We start from the raw sequence: 14,460 nt of genomic DNA on the forward strand, positions 1-14,460 counted from the left end.
TGTCAGGTATGGAAAAGAGGAGGGAGTAGGCCCTTTAACTGAAAGGTGAAAGGGGTCGATTGAGAAGGTAAGGGATGAGACAGAGACGAAAATAAAGAGAAGGGTGAAATAAAGACTTGTTGAACGAAGAATTCTGAGAGAGCAAAGAGAGAATGGAAGAGTGTGTAAGAAAATGGTGAAAAGGAGAAGTGAAGAGTACAACAGGAGAACATGAGAGGATGCTCGAAAGGAGAAATACAAGAAAGAAGTAGATAAAGCGATCAAAGAAGGTAGGATTTCATATTTAATAAAAAGGGAAAGAGGGAGAAGTAAGGGCGTGAATGAAGAAATAGAAATGGGTGAGTGGACGAAGTATTTCAAGGGTCTATTAGGGGGAGAGCAAAATACGATTAAGAGGGAAAAGAGAAGGATAGTCCAAGGAGAAATGAAGGAAGGGAACAAAATAACAAAAGAAGAAGTGGATGAGACAGTAGCATGGAAATCGGAAAGAAGGGACTAGCCATGCTATTGCGGGGTTGATGTAATGAGGGGGGATGTCCGCCATATTTTGATGTTCCCTCCCGTTAAATCCACCCCGTTCGCCCAAGTTAGGATGGCATGTCTAGTCCCATGTTTCCTATGTCCATGGACAATAGATATGCTAAAAAGAAACAAGGGACAGGATAGGATGACATAGAAAACGTATTATGTATGATTATATACTGTTTGTTTTTTTCCGCAAAAATTGGATTTGTTTTTGGAATTTTCAATTCGAATAAGTTAAATTTCTACTTAAAAATATTACTTTTAACAAAAAAACTAACTTTAGAAATATAGTTACATTTTCAAAGAAAGTGATGAATCTTTTAATTAAAATTGTAAATATTTAATTGGAATAGTTGAATTTTCAATCAGAAACATGAATTTTTGGCCAAAAAGATCAATTTATACCCAAAACGGTGATTTTTCGTCGAAGAAGGGTACATTATTTTTTAACCGAAAAGAAGATAAGTATCTACCAAAAAAATCAATTTATTAACAAAATACGCCTATTTTCAATGAAATAGTCGAATTCTCAATTAAAAAATACCAATTTACATACAAATTGTTTAACTTTGAACTAGAATTGATCGATTTTCATCTAAAAATGTAACAATTAAATTTTTAGTTAAAGAAATTAATTTTCAACCAAAATTATGAATTTTTAACTTGAATGATGAATTTTCAACTGGTATAATTGAATTTTATGCCAAAAGGTGAATTTTATACATAAAAGACGAATTTTTCACAAAGTGAAGATAAATTTAAAATTAAAGCGATGAACCTTATATATCAAAAAAATTTATTTTTAACAAAATAGTTTAACTTTTAACCAGTTAGTTGAATAATTTTCAACTAAAAACAGATACATTTGTAACAAAGTAAAAAATTTATATTATAATTCAGAAATGTTTCTTCTCTGAAATAATACTTCTTCTCTAAAAACTGCTTGTAGTACTTTATTTAGATAACATTTAGAAAAAGAAACTTTCAAATGGTGACAAATTCTGACTAGGGAGAGGGATTTTTTTAAAGTCCTTTCTTCTAAATACGAATTATAATTCATTAGAGAATCAGACGATCTCAAGGTACCGCGGCCTGCCTGCTTCCTTTCAATGAAATAAATGAATTTTCAACAATCATTCATTTCTCGGGTCTTACGGTAGAATTTAAAAATTTCATAGAATTCAAATGCATTAAATGAAAGTTATACGTAAACAAGTAAATGTATTAATATTAGTGGTCGTAAATAAATTACGTAACGGATTATAGGCCCTCTCTAAGACCCGCCCTTCCCCTGTTACAAATTGAAACAAAATATTACTCCACCCCCCCTTAACTACACGTAATTTTTAGTTTCAAGAATTTGTTTGCTAGTCATTATTGCTAGTAGAATGAGGCAGGGTTCCCGACAACTTCATTTTTAAATTTCCCTGATTTTTCTTTGACTAATTTTTAATTTTCCTAAATCATTAATATTCAAATACCAGCATTTTAATCATGTAATATTTTTAACATATAATCTTTTATAAACGAAATAACACAGTAGTTCTGATACAAATGAATATTTTCAAATTTATTAATTTATTTTAAACAAAAAAATTTCTTACTGTAAACAATGACTTTTTAACTAAATAATTAAATTTTTTTTCACAATAGTTTAATTTTTATCCTGAAAAGATCAATTCCTCACAAAAAGTTGATATTTCAATTAAAAAAGATGAAATTTATGTTAAAACAAAAGAATACAAAAATTAAATTTTCAAACCAAAATATGACTTCAGCAAAAAGTTAATATTCTACGAAACTAATGCATTCTTACACAACAAACATGGAATTTCAAACCAAGAAAATTCTTTTTTTACTAAAAAAGGAGAACTCCCAACTAAAAAAGATCAATCTTAAAAAAATGGAAAAGTTACATTTTCCGTTAAAAAATTTATTTTAAACCAAAAAAGGCTTTTCGACTAAAAATTTAAAGTTTCAATCAAAGATATAAGCCTTCATAAAAAAAATAATTTTTTAACAATGTACTTTAACTTTTACCCAAGTAGTTGAATTATCAATTAAAAAATATTATTTAAAAAAAATAGTTCAACTTTCAACCAAAGAGATGAGTTGAAAAAAAATAAATATTCAAGAAAAAAATGATTCCTTAAGAAAGTGATTCTTCCAAATTTTTTGAAACAAAATAGTTGAAAACTCAATCAAAGAAGAAAAAAAGAACATTTTTTTGAAGTTAAACTTGCATCCAGAAAAGATTTCAGTTAATTTTTCAACGCCAAAATATAAATTGCAAACAAAAAGTAAATTTTCTGTAAAATAGTTAATTAATTAATAATAAATTAATTAATAGTTTTAATAAATTTTAAAGGATTTCAGAAAGTATCCGATTTCATGTAGTTTTACGGGATTTTATAATATTTCATTGGCTTTCCAAGAATTTTTTCGCAAGAATTAAGGAATTTTATAGGATTTCAAAGAGTTCCTAATATATTAAGGCGTTTCCGAAGATTTTAAAGAATATTTAGAAAAAATTCCAAGGAATTTTTAAGTAATTTAAATCATTTCAAGGTATTTCAAATAATTTTGAAAAATTTCAGGTATTTTAAAAATTGAAATAATTTTTCGAGTGCTTAAAAAATCTCAGATCGATTTGAAAATATTTCATACGATATATTAAACATATTAGTATTCTTAATATATTTCATTAATTCGAAGTGGTCCTGAAGGATTAAAAAGATATCAGGGTATTTGTTGCACTCGCTTTAAAAAGTTTCAATTATTTTCCAAATATTTCAATGATTTCAATAATTTAAACCAGCATGCCCAGCTAGGGGAAATTCCCGCCAGGAACACATGTTCAGCGTCCACCACTATTTCGCCTGGAGAGCAAGGGTGGTGGTGGAAGCGTACTTGATGCTCTCCTCTCCGACGGAAGAAGCAACCGCCCATACGAAGTATCTGTCAGGGTGCTTGGGGCGACTAACTTTTCAATATAAATTTGTAATGGTGACTAGAATTTTAATTATTTTGTTTCAGCATGTTTACATTTATTTTCAATTAATGTATTGCAAAGGAAAATTGTGCAAAGTATTTATTTATTGTACATTATTCAATATTTTAATATCACAGTTTTGGTGTGACTGACACGTTTGAAAGTCTAACAATATATTAATTTGATGGAAAATGTAGAAAGATAAGTTATATATACAGTGAAACCTCTACTTACGGACACCTCTCCAGAGCGGACACCTCTGTTTACGGACAGTTAACGTGATTCCCCGACCAAAGGTATAGGAAATCCCATATTAAGCTACCTCTCCCTAACGGACACGGACACCTTTGTTGACCCCCGAGATATGAATTTACCTGTACGAGACGGACAGTTTCAATACAACCTGACTCATTAGCTTGATGGTAGACATAGGGGCAGGGATAAATGTAATTGTTTCGTTCAGCCCTATGCACCGCGTGTGTATGTGTATGGGGTATTGTTATTTTAGCATCCGGAGGGGTATCGTATGCATTGTTATGTATAGCAAAAATTCTAACATTTATTAATAATATTAATAATAATATTTAAAAAGAGCCTCGGTGGCTTATTCGGTTGGACACTCGGACTTCACCTCAGAGGTCCAAAGTTCGATCCCTGAGGTGGTACCTCTGGAAATCTTGTTATGTACCTTTACCGAGGTTCTGGTGGTTCGGAACTCACCTAAACAGTAGGTCCCCCCATCCTGTACTTGACTGTTACCCAGTCCGTCAATGATGGGGTAAAAACCAGGCTTTGTCCAATATGTCGGGGCAGATTGCTCTCATCAGTTCACTTGATTGCATTATAAAAATGCTTCCATGACTGATGATATATAACGGGATAGCCCTGTGAAAAATAATCAAATAAAAATCCAACTCTAACCAAAAATTCCTTCGATATGTTGGGCAGTAACCATCTTAGCCTGTGCCATTTCAATTTCAAATAATATTTAAACAATAATTCCCCTTACAATGTATTTTTTATTTTATTTAATCTAGACATTTCTGCTTTCTAAAAAATATATATCTATATATAATTTATTTATAATCAGGGTAGCGGCTTTAAAGGGAAATTGGGAAAAAACCCGGAATTGAGTTAAAAACCGGGCATTTACTTCTGATCGTAGCAAAATTCAAGTTCTCAATATTTTAGTAATTTTTGTCAATTTAGAAAAGTAAGTTTTACTTTATCTACGATTGCAGGGAATATGAGTGAAAATAATTGAGGCTCCGGATGCAAAAAGGAGATACAGAATAATTTTGCTTGAGTGGGGAGGGCCCTGAGCACTTGAAAATAAAGTCTTGAATTTTAATTTTTAAGATATATATTCACAATTAAAATTTAATGCCGCATCTTTTTCCTTATAGAAAAAGTTGTACCTTTTTTATTTTTTGAATTATTTCTGAAAAACTAATTTTTTCTCCGATTAAAATATGCATTATCGTGTTCTGCGACGGATGACGCTAGCGAAAGTTCAAAATATTTATTAAAAAATTGTTAATAATTTTTTTCCGAGACGGTGCATAATTCGTGCACAAACAGCTTCCAGCGATTTGAAAGTCGAGCGAATTTTGAGCAAGCGAAAACTGTCAGTGAGAAAGTTGTTCAGGAAGTTTTCTGGAAAGTTTTAGATTAATTGGAATAGTGTTTTTCAAGCTGTTGATTTTTTAATTTGATGGCTCAATGGATTTTCTCCCGCGTAAACTACGGCCCGGCCGGGTATCCGCTGTCCCAGCGTTAGGTACAAGTGTGTCTCACAGCCAGCCGAGTTTTTGTAATTAAAAACACAGTAAATATCAAAATCATTGTTTATTAAGTATAAAAAGTGTTTTTCAATGTATAAATTGATATATTGTTGCAGAAAATAATAATTGTGCTACAACTCTCTGTATTCAAAATTAATTAAACAGATTTTTCAAAGAAGTAATGTATTCCAATTTATAGAATTAAAGTTTCCTCATTCTCCAAACGATTTTTATTTCAACAAAATATTTTTAAAGTAAAGAAAAAATTTAGTTTGCATATTATTTTATATAGTCGCACTGTTTTATTTTATTTTCTTAATTGTGTAAAAAAGCGCTTTCAAAAATAGTTGCACCAAAAATAGAATGTTTACCAAATAATTATTTTCCTCTATGATTGACATTTTTCCATACACAATACTAATATATCTGCTTAATAATATCATCATTATCATTACTGCGATACTTATAAATATATTTTAATTTTTTTTTCAAGATATTTTTCATGTATATTAAGCAACAAATAATTGATCCATTTATTATTACGCACCGCACTTCTGCTACATTTAAGAATATTTCTTTCCTACAAACTATCGAAAATCCCTTGTCCGAAGGGAAATTTTATTTCTGTACCAACTCCCTTTTATAAAATAAAAATGACAATTATTTTCACTTATATGCCCTACAACTGTAGATAAAGTAAAAATCAATTTAATTCCCTGTAATTTCCCGTTTTTTTCTCGTTCATTTTCGGTTTCCCGACCAAGTCTCCGCGCTGATTATAAATAAATAACGTGTAAATATATATTTAGAGAGCAGAAATGTATACACGAATTAATAAAAAAGTATATAATAATGCGAATTATCATTGGTTAAATATTGTTATTACTATTATTATTATTCAAGGAATATTATCAATCAATGTTTGAAATTTGCAAGAAATACAATTTTTTATAACAATAATTAATTACATTAGCAAAATAAACAATAGAAAAGTATGAATACAATTTAAACTATTTTCAAAATACTCACCTTCATATAAAATTTCCCTAATATCAAATTACATGTTTTAATGAATTTTTTGGATTACTAATTACAGGTTCTCTTATTGTTGCTGAAAACTTTGTGCTTCCTTTAATATTCATTTTAAAAAATTAAGTTTTTAATGCATTTGAATGTTTTTGCTATACATAACAACGCAAAGGCAGGCATATCTGATCGGAGCGCCATCTATTGGATTTATTTGAACTACGATACCACTCCGGATGCTAAGAGAACAGAAAGAGTGGGGGCGATGCATAGGGCTGGTTTCGTTACTAGACATCTCAAGCACTTAGGGTCTCTCTATTATTGACTGCCCAGATTTAAAATTACCTTTACGATACGGAGAGTTTCAATACAACCTGACTCATTAATTTGATGGCAGACATTGAGGGACTTCAGTGTCTGGCTGGTTATTTTCTTTTACACGCAGTTCACAATGGAACCTTTTTTCATCTGTCTGAAAGTTTCGATTTTGTTTCCTATATGCACTAATTTTCTTGTATCGACGCAGTTTGGCAGTAAGAACATCAAGTCTCTGCCGTTGGAAGTCCAAAATCTCATCCAATATTGCTGGTGTTAATGTCTCGATGTGCCGAGGGTAGATGATTTTAGTAACATGGTTTATCAGCTTTGTGGATCTATTTCCTTTTTTATATTGAGTTAATCGACCCAATTTGCACCTTACTTCACTGACATCCATATCCAACCTGATCTTCTATGGTGCATCTCGATCCCTTGCTGGGACAAAAACTGCATTTGCAGGCCTAGTTCTGCGACCCAACGTTCTAACGGTTGCTACAGCTGCGCATTATACAAGAGTTTGCACCACTAACACAGTTTGTGTTACGTTCAAATACGTAGGTAAAACCTTGCCCTTTAGGTTTTCTATTAGTGCATACAGATCATTTGTGATGTTAATTTTGGGCAAAGAATGCCTTAGTGTTGATTCGACATACCTGCACTCTAGTAAAGCACGACCAAAATTCCTTTCAAGTTGCTGTGTTTTTTCTGGGACTTCGCTATCCAGATCATCGTTATTAATATCCAGATGTTATGATGGATCCGGTACATAATGTTCATTATCTCTAGCACCAATGCCGTTAGCTTTAATCAAGTCTTCGTTGTACACATCTTCCAAGGGGAGTTCATCAATAATAAGTTGCTGGTCCACTTCCATTTTGATAGTAGCTATTTCAACATTCGAAAGCAATTTGTTTACAGAGATTGAACGTTTTTAATCTGCCAGATTCTGCTAATTTATTTTAGTGGCTAGCTCTGGGTATTTAACTAAGAAAAGTCTATTATGTTCTCTCCTCACACTTTGCCCACATTTCCCTGCCAAAAAATAAAGGTGCTTAACATCAGATGTGCATATGGTATGTTCATTTTCGTCGCTTTTTTGGTTGCTGAACCTGCTTCTGCCCCTGGTTGTATTAGGCCATCCACCTCTTGATGATTTGGTGGTGTTGGATCATCAATAGGTTGAAGAAGAAAATCTTTTGCCCCTGCTTAACTGTATGGCGCGACTTCCCCTAACTTATGTTTGTTGCCGTCGTTTTTCCACGCTAAATCAACCTGTTGCTTAATCTCCATTGCTTTGTCTTCTGTGATGTGTAGATTAGTAAAGAGTATTCTTTTTCCATTTTTTTTTTCAAACTTTGCACTTTCGTAATAGAGACGCGACAGTTCATTTTTCATTGTGGTATCCCACTTGATGCTCTTCCACGGTACTTCTGTCGAAGTGGTTGGCTGCAAATAGCTAACGCTAGCCAAAGCATCCTTAGCAGATACAGTTGATGCTCCACTGCTTACAGTTTGCCGCAGATGCTCTTGCTGGCCAGCTGTTTGATTAGTGAGATCTGCCTGACCATCTCGCAGCTCACCATCGCCACCGTCCCGCATGCTGTGGCCCCCAGCTGTGGCTCCAGGGACGCCACGACGATCTTCAGGAAGCGACAAGCGTTTTAATGTTTTTAATATAATCTCCAATATTATTTGGGTTTTGGTATTCTTCTTAGTCCCTCTTCTCTTCGTTATCAGCGTCAGTAGCAGTGCTACCGTCAACATAGCCGTCAGTCATGAGAGGAAAGCTCAAGCCCTACCGTAACACCAACGCGAGAACACCTTCGGTAGGGCGGTTGTCCAAATTTTGTCGTTATAGATTCTTGATTTTATTTTCAGAAATTCTTCACATTAAAAATATTATTATTGATATTATTATATATAATGATACAATTACAAGCTTTTACAATAAATTGCTGTAGTTTTCGCAAACTAAAAAAATTTACAAACTGGTCAATGTTTTTTTTCAAATATATAACAGTATTATGCAAACTTTGTAAATTAACTTTATGTGATATAATGAAGAAAAATATAAAACTTTAGGCTTGAATTTAATATGTTAAAATAAAAAACGAAAAATTAAAACTCCTTAATCAAAGATTACGACATTTATAATACAAATCTGGTAGAAACGGAACATGAATACTGCAAGTCAGAATATCAACACGGAACCTCATATGTTAAAAAGGTACGGCCCTCCGGCGCGAGCAAATACGTGTTAAATTTGAGACTGGTAGTAAAAGCGGGTTGAGTTCAGATTGGGAGCCAAAGCGGGTTGAAGTCCAAAACCGTTTTTCCCCGCGGAATAATTTCAGTTCGCTTCTATGCTAACGTTCATTCATTCCGTTTCCGCTCCCGTCATTTTTCAAAGTCTTCTTTGCGTTGACACGAAAACTGAAACCTCTTCTCTTCTGGCAACTCATTTTAGACGGCTTTTACTCTCGGCCGTCATATATGAACAGGCAATTCTAGTTAGATTTTGATTTTTGCATCAAACATTGTATTTTACTAACAAAAAAAAATGGAGAAAGAAGTAATTTTTTTATTCATATTAAATCAAGTCTTTTTTGTCGTTTTTTTCGGAAAGTTAATTTGTAGTGTAAATAAAATTTGAAGCGAGAAACAGAGTCGATGTGAGACAATGATTCCGATTCAATATTTTGAAATTTCATTGAGGTAAGAATAGAAAAGAATTCCATTTGCTCGTATGAAAGAATTTGATTTAGATAATTATTTACTTTTTTATATGATAAATTCCTTCTTCTTAATATAGACCGTAAATATTTCACACTTCAAATTTCATTAATTTTTTTAAATGTAAAAAGGTAAACAATATACATAGGCATACATAGGCAATATACATAGTTTTGAAATGTAATCTTTCCCTTGAATCATCTTTTCGCATTCTAATAATCTATTTGCTTCGGAATGGAACAGTAAAATAATTCGCAAAAACTTCCACAGAATAATTATATTAAATTTTATAACACGTATCATTACTTAGTTTTTGTAAAAAAAATATTTTTAATAATAACTATTACTATCCCATAGCAGCACATAACGGATAGTATCAAACTGGTAGAGGCCGCTGCTGTGCTCTCTGTCGAAGGTTTTTGGTACTACCACTTTGAATTATATATTTACGGATATCTTTTCAAGGAATCGAATAGGGCTGGTCCAGAGGTTGTGCACAAATCAATCGCAGTTAATTAGCACTAAATTTCTGCGTAAAGAAGAATTGGACATCAATACTAGTTGCCAAGTTTTGCATACCGGATTTGTGGCTTCAGCTGAAGTTAGCATTACTACAGGTTTTTGTCCAAAATTACGAGGCATAAAATTCAGTTTATGCGGCATCTATTAGCACTATATAAGTACTAAATTCTTGTTCAAAGGAGAATTTGATGCCACTGATTGTTTCCGTTCCACATATCAACCACGTGAGGCCAGCATTACTACACTGCTACTACTAATAGTTACCGTGTTTCACATGTTGAAGTTGTGGCTCCAGCTGAAGTTAGGATTACTGTTTGTTTTTGACTAAAATTATTGGCAAAAAAGTTAGTTTCTGCGGCGTATATTAACATTAAATAAGCACTAAATTCCTACGCAAAGGGGATATTGATACGACTAATACGACACGTTTTTGATCAAAAGAAAAGTATCCGCATTTTGTGCATATTGCAAATCTAGGGCAATTAGAATATATGATACTTGGATAATTTTAGAAGCACATATGTTTCCTTTGTATGGTGTCTGCTTTCACCTAAATCTATTAAAAAATATTTTTATGACGCTTTCTGTACTGACAGTAAGCTTTGTACCTATTTTGGGGAGTCCGTCTGTACATTTTAATGCAATATAACTTGTATTTTAAGTGTATATTTGCCTATAATATCACGGTGACAGAAAAATGACACCTTCCGTGGAAACGACCAAATACTTCATACAGCACATGCACCAGACCCTTTTAAGACAGGTATTCGCTACTTCAGTCTCGACGTGTACACACTCACGCTTGGGATATCAGCGCCTCCGTGGGCCGATCCCTTTTCAGCGTCGTACTGCTTTTCGGTACTGCATCCAATCGTCTTTTCCTTCGGTGCAGGCGCCCGCAATATTATACAGACTATAGATGAGATTGGAGAGAGGACTAATGTACATACTATATTGTTAGCTTAAATATTTTTTTTTCCAGCTACAAAAAATGAACTGCAAAATAAGCGCACACTTTTTATTCTGGATTCATTTGACACGTTTTTCTCCGTTCTTGTTCATGGAACCAAACTAGAGATACAAGTATTTTTACGGGCTTTCGACAGAATAACAAAAGGTAATTTTTAATGTTCTAAATTGATTTAATTGATCTTATTTTCGATTTTTGGTTCATTTTTCAGCCGTTAGAATGTTAGTCGAAGATCTAGAAGAGGATCTTCAAGGACACGATACGCACAGCATGAGAGTAGAGTTTTTGTGTGCAAATAAAATGTTAGCCTATTTGTGGTCTTCATTTATATGTCACATAGATAATCATTTTCAAAAAGATTCAAACGACATCGAAAATATAGGAAAGGTATCCATAATAATTATTTTTGAATTTATTTTTTAACACAAATTACGAAATTAAATGTAGATTAAATAAAAATTATAATCACGCATTAACAGAGAGCAGATGAGCGTAGTCTTAATTTGCACACCGAGCATAGCCTCGGTGAGACTACCTCATTGCGGAGAACCGTCGCATGGAGGGGAGTACTGGGAAAGACTGCACAAGCATTTGAATGTCTGTGACTGACTAGCGGACAGCACTGACATAAGTAGAATATTAAGAAAATATTGCGACACATAATACGTTGTCATAATCAATGCAAATGCATACATACATAAATATAATAATAAAAATATAATAATAATACATAAATACATGCATAAATAAGCTAAATTGTAATCTTTTTCACTTTTGATACATTAAAATTGAATCTTATATAATTAAAAATTAGTCATAAGGACAACCACCGGATTTCGCCGGGAGCGGGTGATAATCTGAAAAATTGCACCCGCTCCCAGCAAAATCGCGGTAAAATTTCAGCCACAACCACGTCTCACAACCGTGAGATTGGTGATTACAGTCTGTAACGGAATCAATACGACGATCCGGCAAAAGTTTCGTGCACCCTGAGAACAAGGACGACCGCCTTCTGCATTTTTCTCGCAAGTGTTTTAGCATATTGTTGACACGCAGGGATGCTTTTCAGGCTATTAGCGAGTGAAAGCTTGGCACCTCCAAGAGCGCCGATGATAAGGACGATTAGTTTAACGGAATATTTCGGGCACTGTGATGTACATCCTTGGCTATGATGTTTTTGTCAGCTGGTGCCGAAAATTCGATGACGAAGATGGTTCGCTTCTCGAAGTGAAAAAGGACCATGTCAGGTATCGAGTGTGCAACAGAAACAACTGTCGAGAATATAAAGTTCCAGTATATGCGGCACTTATCATTCTCGACGTATGCGTGATGACGTTTTAAGGGGAGTGTACACTTATCGGACGACAAGTTATCGGACTTCTACTGTCAAGCACTCTTCGTGCCTCATTGTGCCTTTGGATGTAGGTCGTTCCCGCATGTGTGAGGTAACTAGATAGTATGTGAGCTAAATGCTCGGGGTATGATCTAGCATCGGGAATGTCTTGGCTCGAAATGTGGCGACGGTATGTTAAGGTGGAAATGACACAGTCTTGGCATGCCGTATTCTCTCAACAGTATGCTGCATGATGGCCAGCAGCTTTGACTTGTTAAGTGTGTGATAACGGGTCCAGTGTTCGCGCGCGAACTTTCGAACCTTTGCGGTAAAATGTCTGCCAGATGTGATGTCAATCACACACCGAATGCGGGACGCGTACTGTCTTGCGCAGCCTATCATTATGGTGACTTGGTCCATTCATCTTTTGGTCTTATGATCAACCGTTGGTTTTGTTTTACGGTTCGCATCGGCCAAAGCTGTCGCTGCATTATACACACAACAATTGATAGTCCAAAGGTCGGATTCTTCTGGAAAAATGTCCACGAAGCTCATCATCCATTTCAGCCAAATCTTTAGGCTTGAGAGGACCCTAGGTGTTGATGTTTCTCCGGGTCGTAAAGCATCGCTCTTCTTCTATCGGTTGCCTGCCCGCGGTTGTCCTGAGTGTCGCCTCTCTTTCTCTGTTGCCGGCTTGTTCTGGCTTAGATAGAGTAGGCGTTCTGCTTACATAGCCCCTTTTTGGAGTACTTCGGCATGTTTTCGCAGACCTTGATGCGAAAAGTGCGATAGCTCCAGGTGTTTCCTACACCACAGAGAATGCAGTTGTGCCATGTAACCCCGTTCGTTTTTTTCGTTATTGAATTTTCGGCACCAGCTGACAAGAACATTATAGCCAAGGACAATGAAAAGAAAGAGAGGTATAGAGACCTTATAAGGGAATTGCGACGATTGTACCCGGAATATTCTGTTAAACTAATCTACCTTATCATCGGCGCTCTTGGAAGTGCCAAGCTTTCATTAGCTAATAGCCTGAAAACCATCCCTGTTTGTCAACAGTATGCGAAACAACTCGCAGGAAAAATGCAGAAGGAGGTCGTCCTTGGGTCACTCCGTGTTCTCAGTGCGCACGAGACTTTTGCCGGATCGTCGTATTGTTTCCGTCACAGACTGTAACCATCTATCCCATGGTCGTGAGACGTGGTTATCGCTGCAAGTTTTACCGTGATTTCGCTGGAAGCGAGGGCAGTTTTTCAGATTAGAACCCGCTCACGGCGGAATCCTGCGGTTGTACTTATAACAAACTGTTAATGTATATATGTCTTGATAATAATTATTATATAAATATGTGTAGGAAATGTAGTGTATGTGCAAAAAATATGAAATATAATGCTATGAAAAGGAAAGGCTAAGTTCCTGAAAGTGCTAAAAAATTCTGAGATCTTAAATCATACAGTTTAAGTTTTGAAGAAAAAGATTGTTTGTCCTGATGACATTGCTGTAGATGAAGCAAAATTCTTCATTGTCCTATACGAAGCATCTGGAACAGATATTTCTTTGGATTCCCTCCGATATTCACATTTCACGAGATCAGCGACGAAGCATGCTCTCCGCACTTACCATCAAGTCCAAACTTGGTACGTAGTCATGAAGAATCCAAAAGACTGGGGATGGAAGAGAACTAAGGCTGGACTCACTCCAATCAGGACAAGTGAGGATCCTACTCGAGAAGTTCTTCTGAAATTCTTCTCCTGCTAATGCAAGAAAGGTTGCGGCACAGAATTTGTATTCACTGCAATGGAAATTCGTGTGAGAACGTCCCTGAAATCTTAGATGACTCAGATGATGGATAAAGCGAGACTTGTCGACGAATTGTTAAAGATATCGGAGATACAAAGGCTGATAATGAAGGGGATAAGGACCAAGAAGAAGAAAACACGGAAGAGGAGGAAGAAACTCAATCAATTAGTGAAATCGAAGAAGGAATCAGCGAACCTGGACCGTCAAGAACGAGGTGGAAGGCAAGAATGAATGAAAACCAAGAAATATCTGGAGAAGGATCAAAGAGAGCGTGGAGATCAATTTTGAAAAGCTCAGAGATGGATTAAAGGTGTGGACTAAACCCACTGGGAAAACCACAATAAAAAAACTCACTGTTCACTCTACCTTAATGATGGTGTGGAAACGAGTATAAACGATTATATTTTGCACATATATTTTATTTCCTACATACATTTTTTTATATGATAATTATTAC

The 14,460-nt window shown here is 34.7% G+C and overlaps 1 protein-coding gene across 1 annotated transcript in view; it reads left to right on the plus strand.

Moving 5' to 3' along the window:
* LOC117167001 (condensin complex subunit 1) overlaps positions 1-14,460 on the plus strand; it is a 90,508-nt gene that overhangs the window by 9,206 nt on the left and 66,842 nt on the right. The window contains exons 2-3 of the mRNA XM_033351532.1: positions 10,883-11,017; positions 11,082-11,257. Of these exons, the coding sequence (XP_033207423.1) occupies positions 10,883-11,017; positions 11,082-11,257 (311 nt within the window). The remainder of the gene's footprint in view (positions 1-10,882; positions 11,018-11,081; positions 11,258-14,460) is intronic.

This window comes from Belonocnema kinseyi, chromosome 2 (assembly GCF_010883055.1).
Source record: "Belonocnema kinseyi isolate 2016_QV_RU_SX_M_011 chromosome 2, B_treatae_v1, whole genome shotgun sequence".
Classification (NCBI taxonomy): domain Eukaryota; kingdom Metazoa; phylum Arthropoda; class Insecta; order Hymenoptera; family Cynipidae; genus Belonocnema; species Belonocnema kinseyi.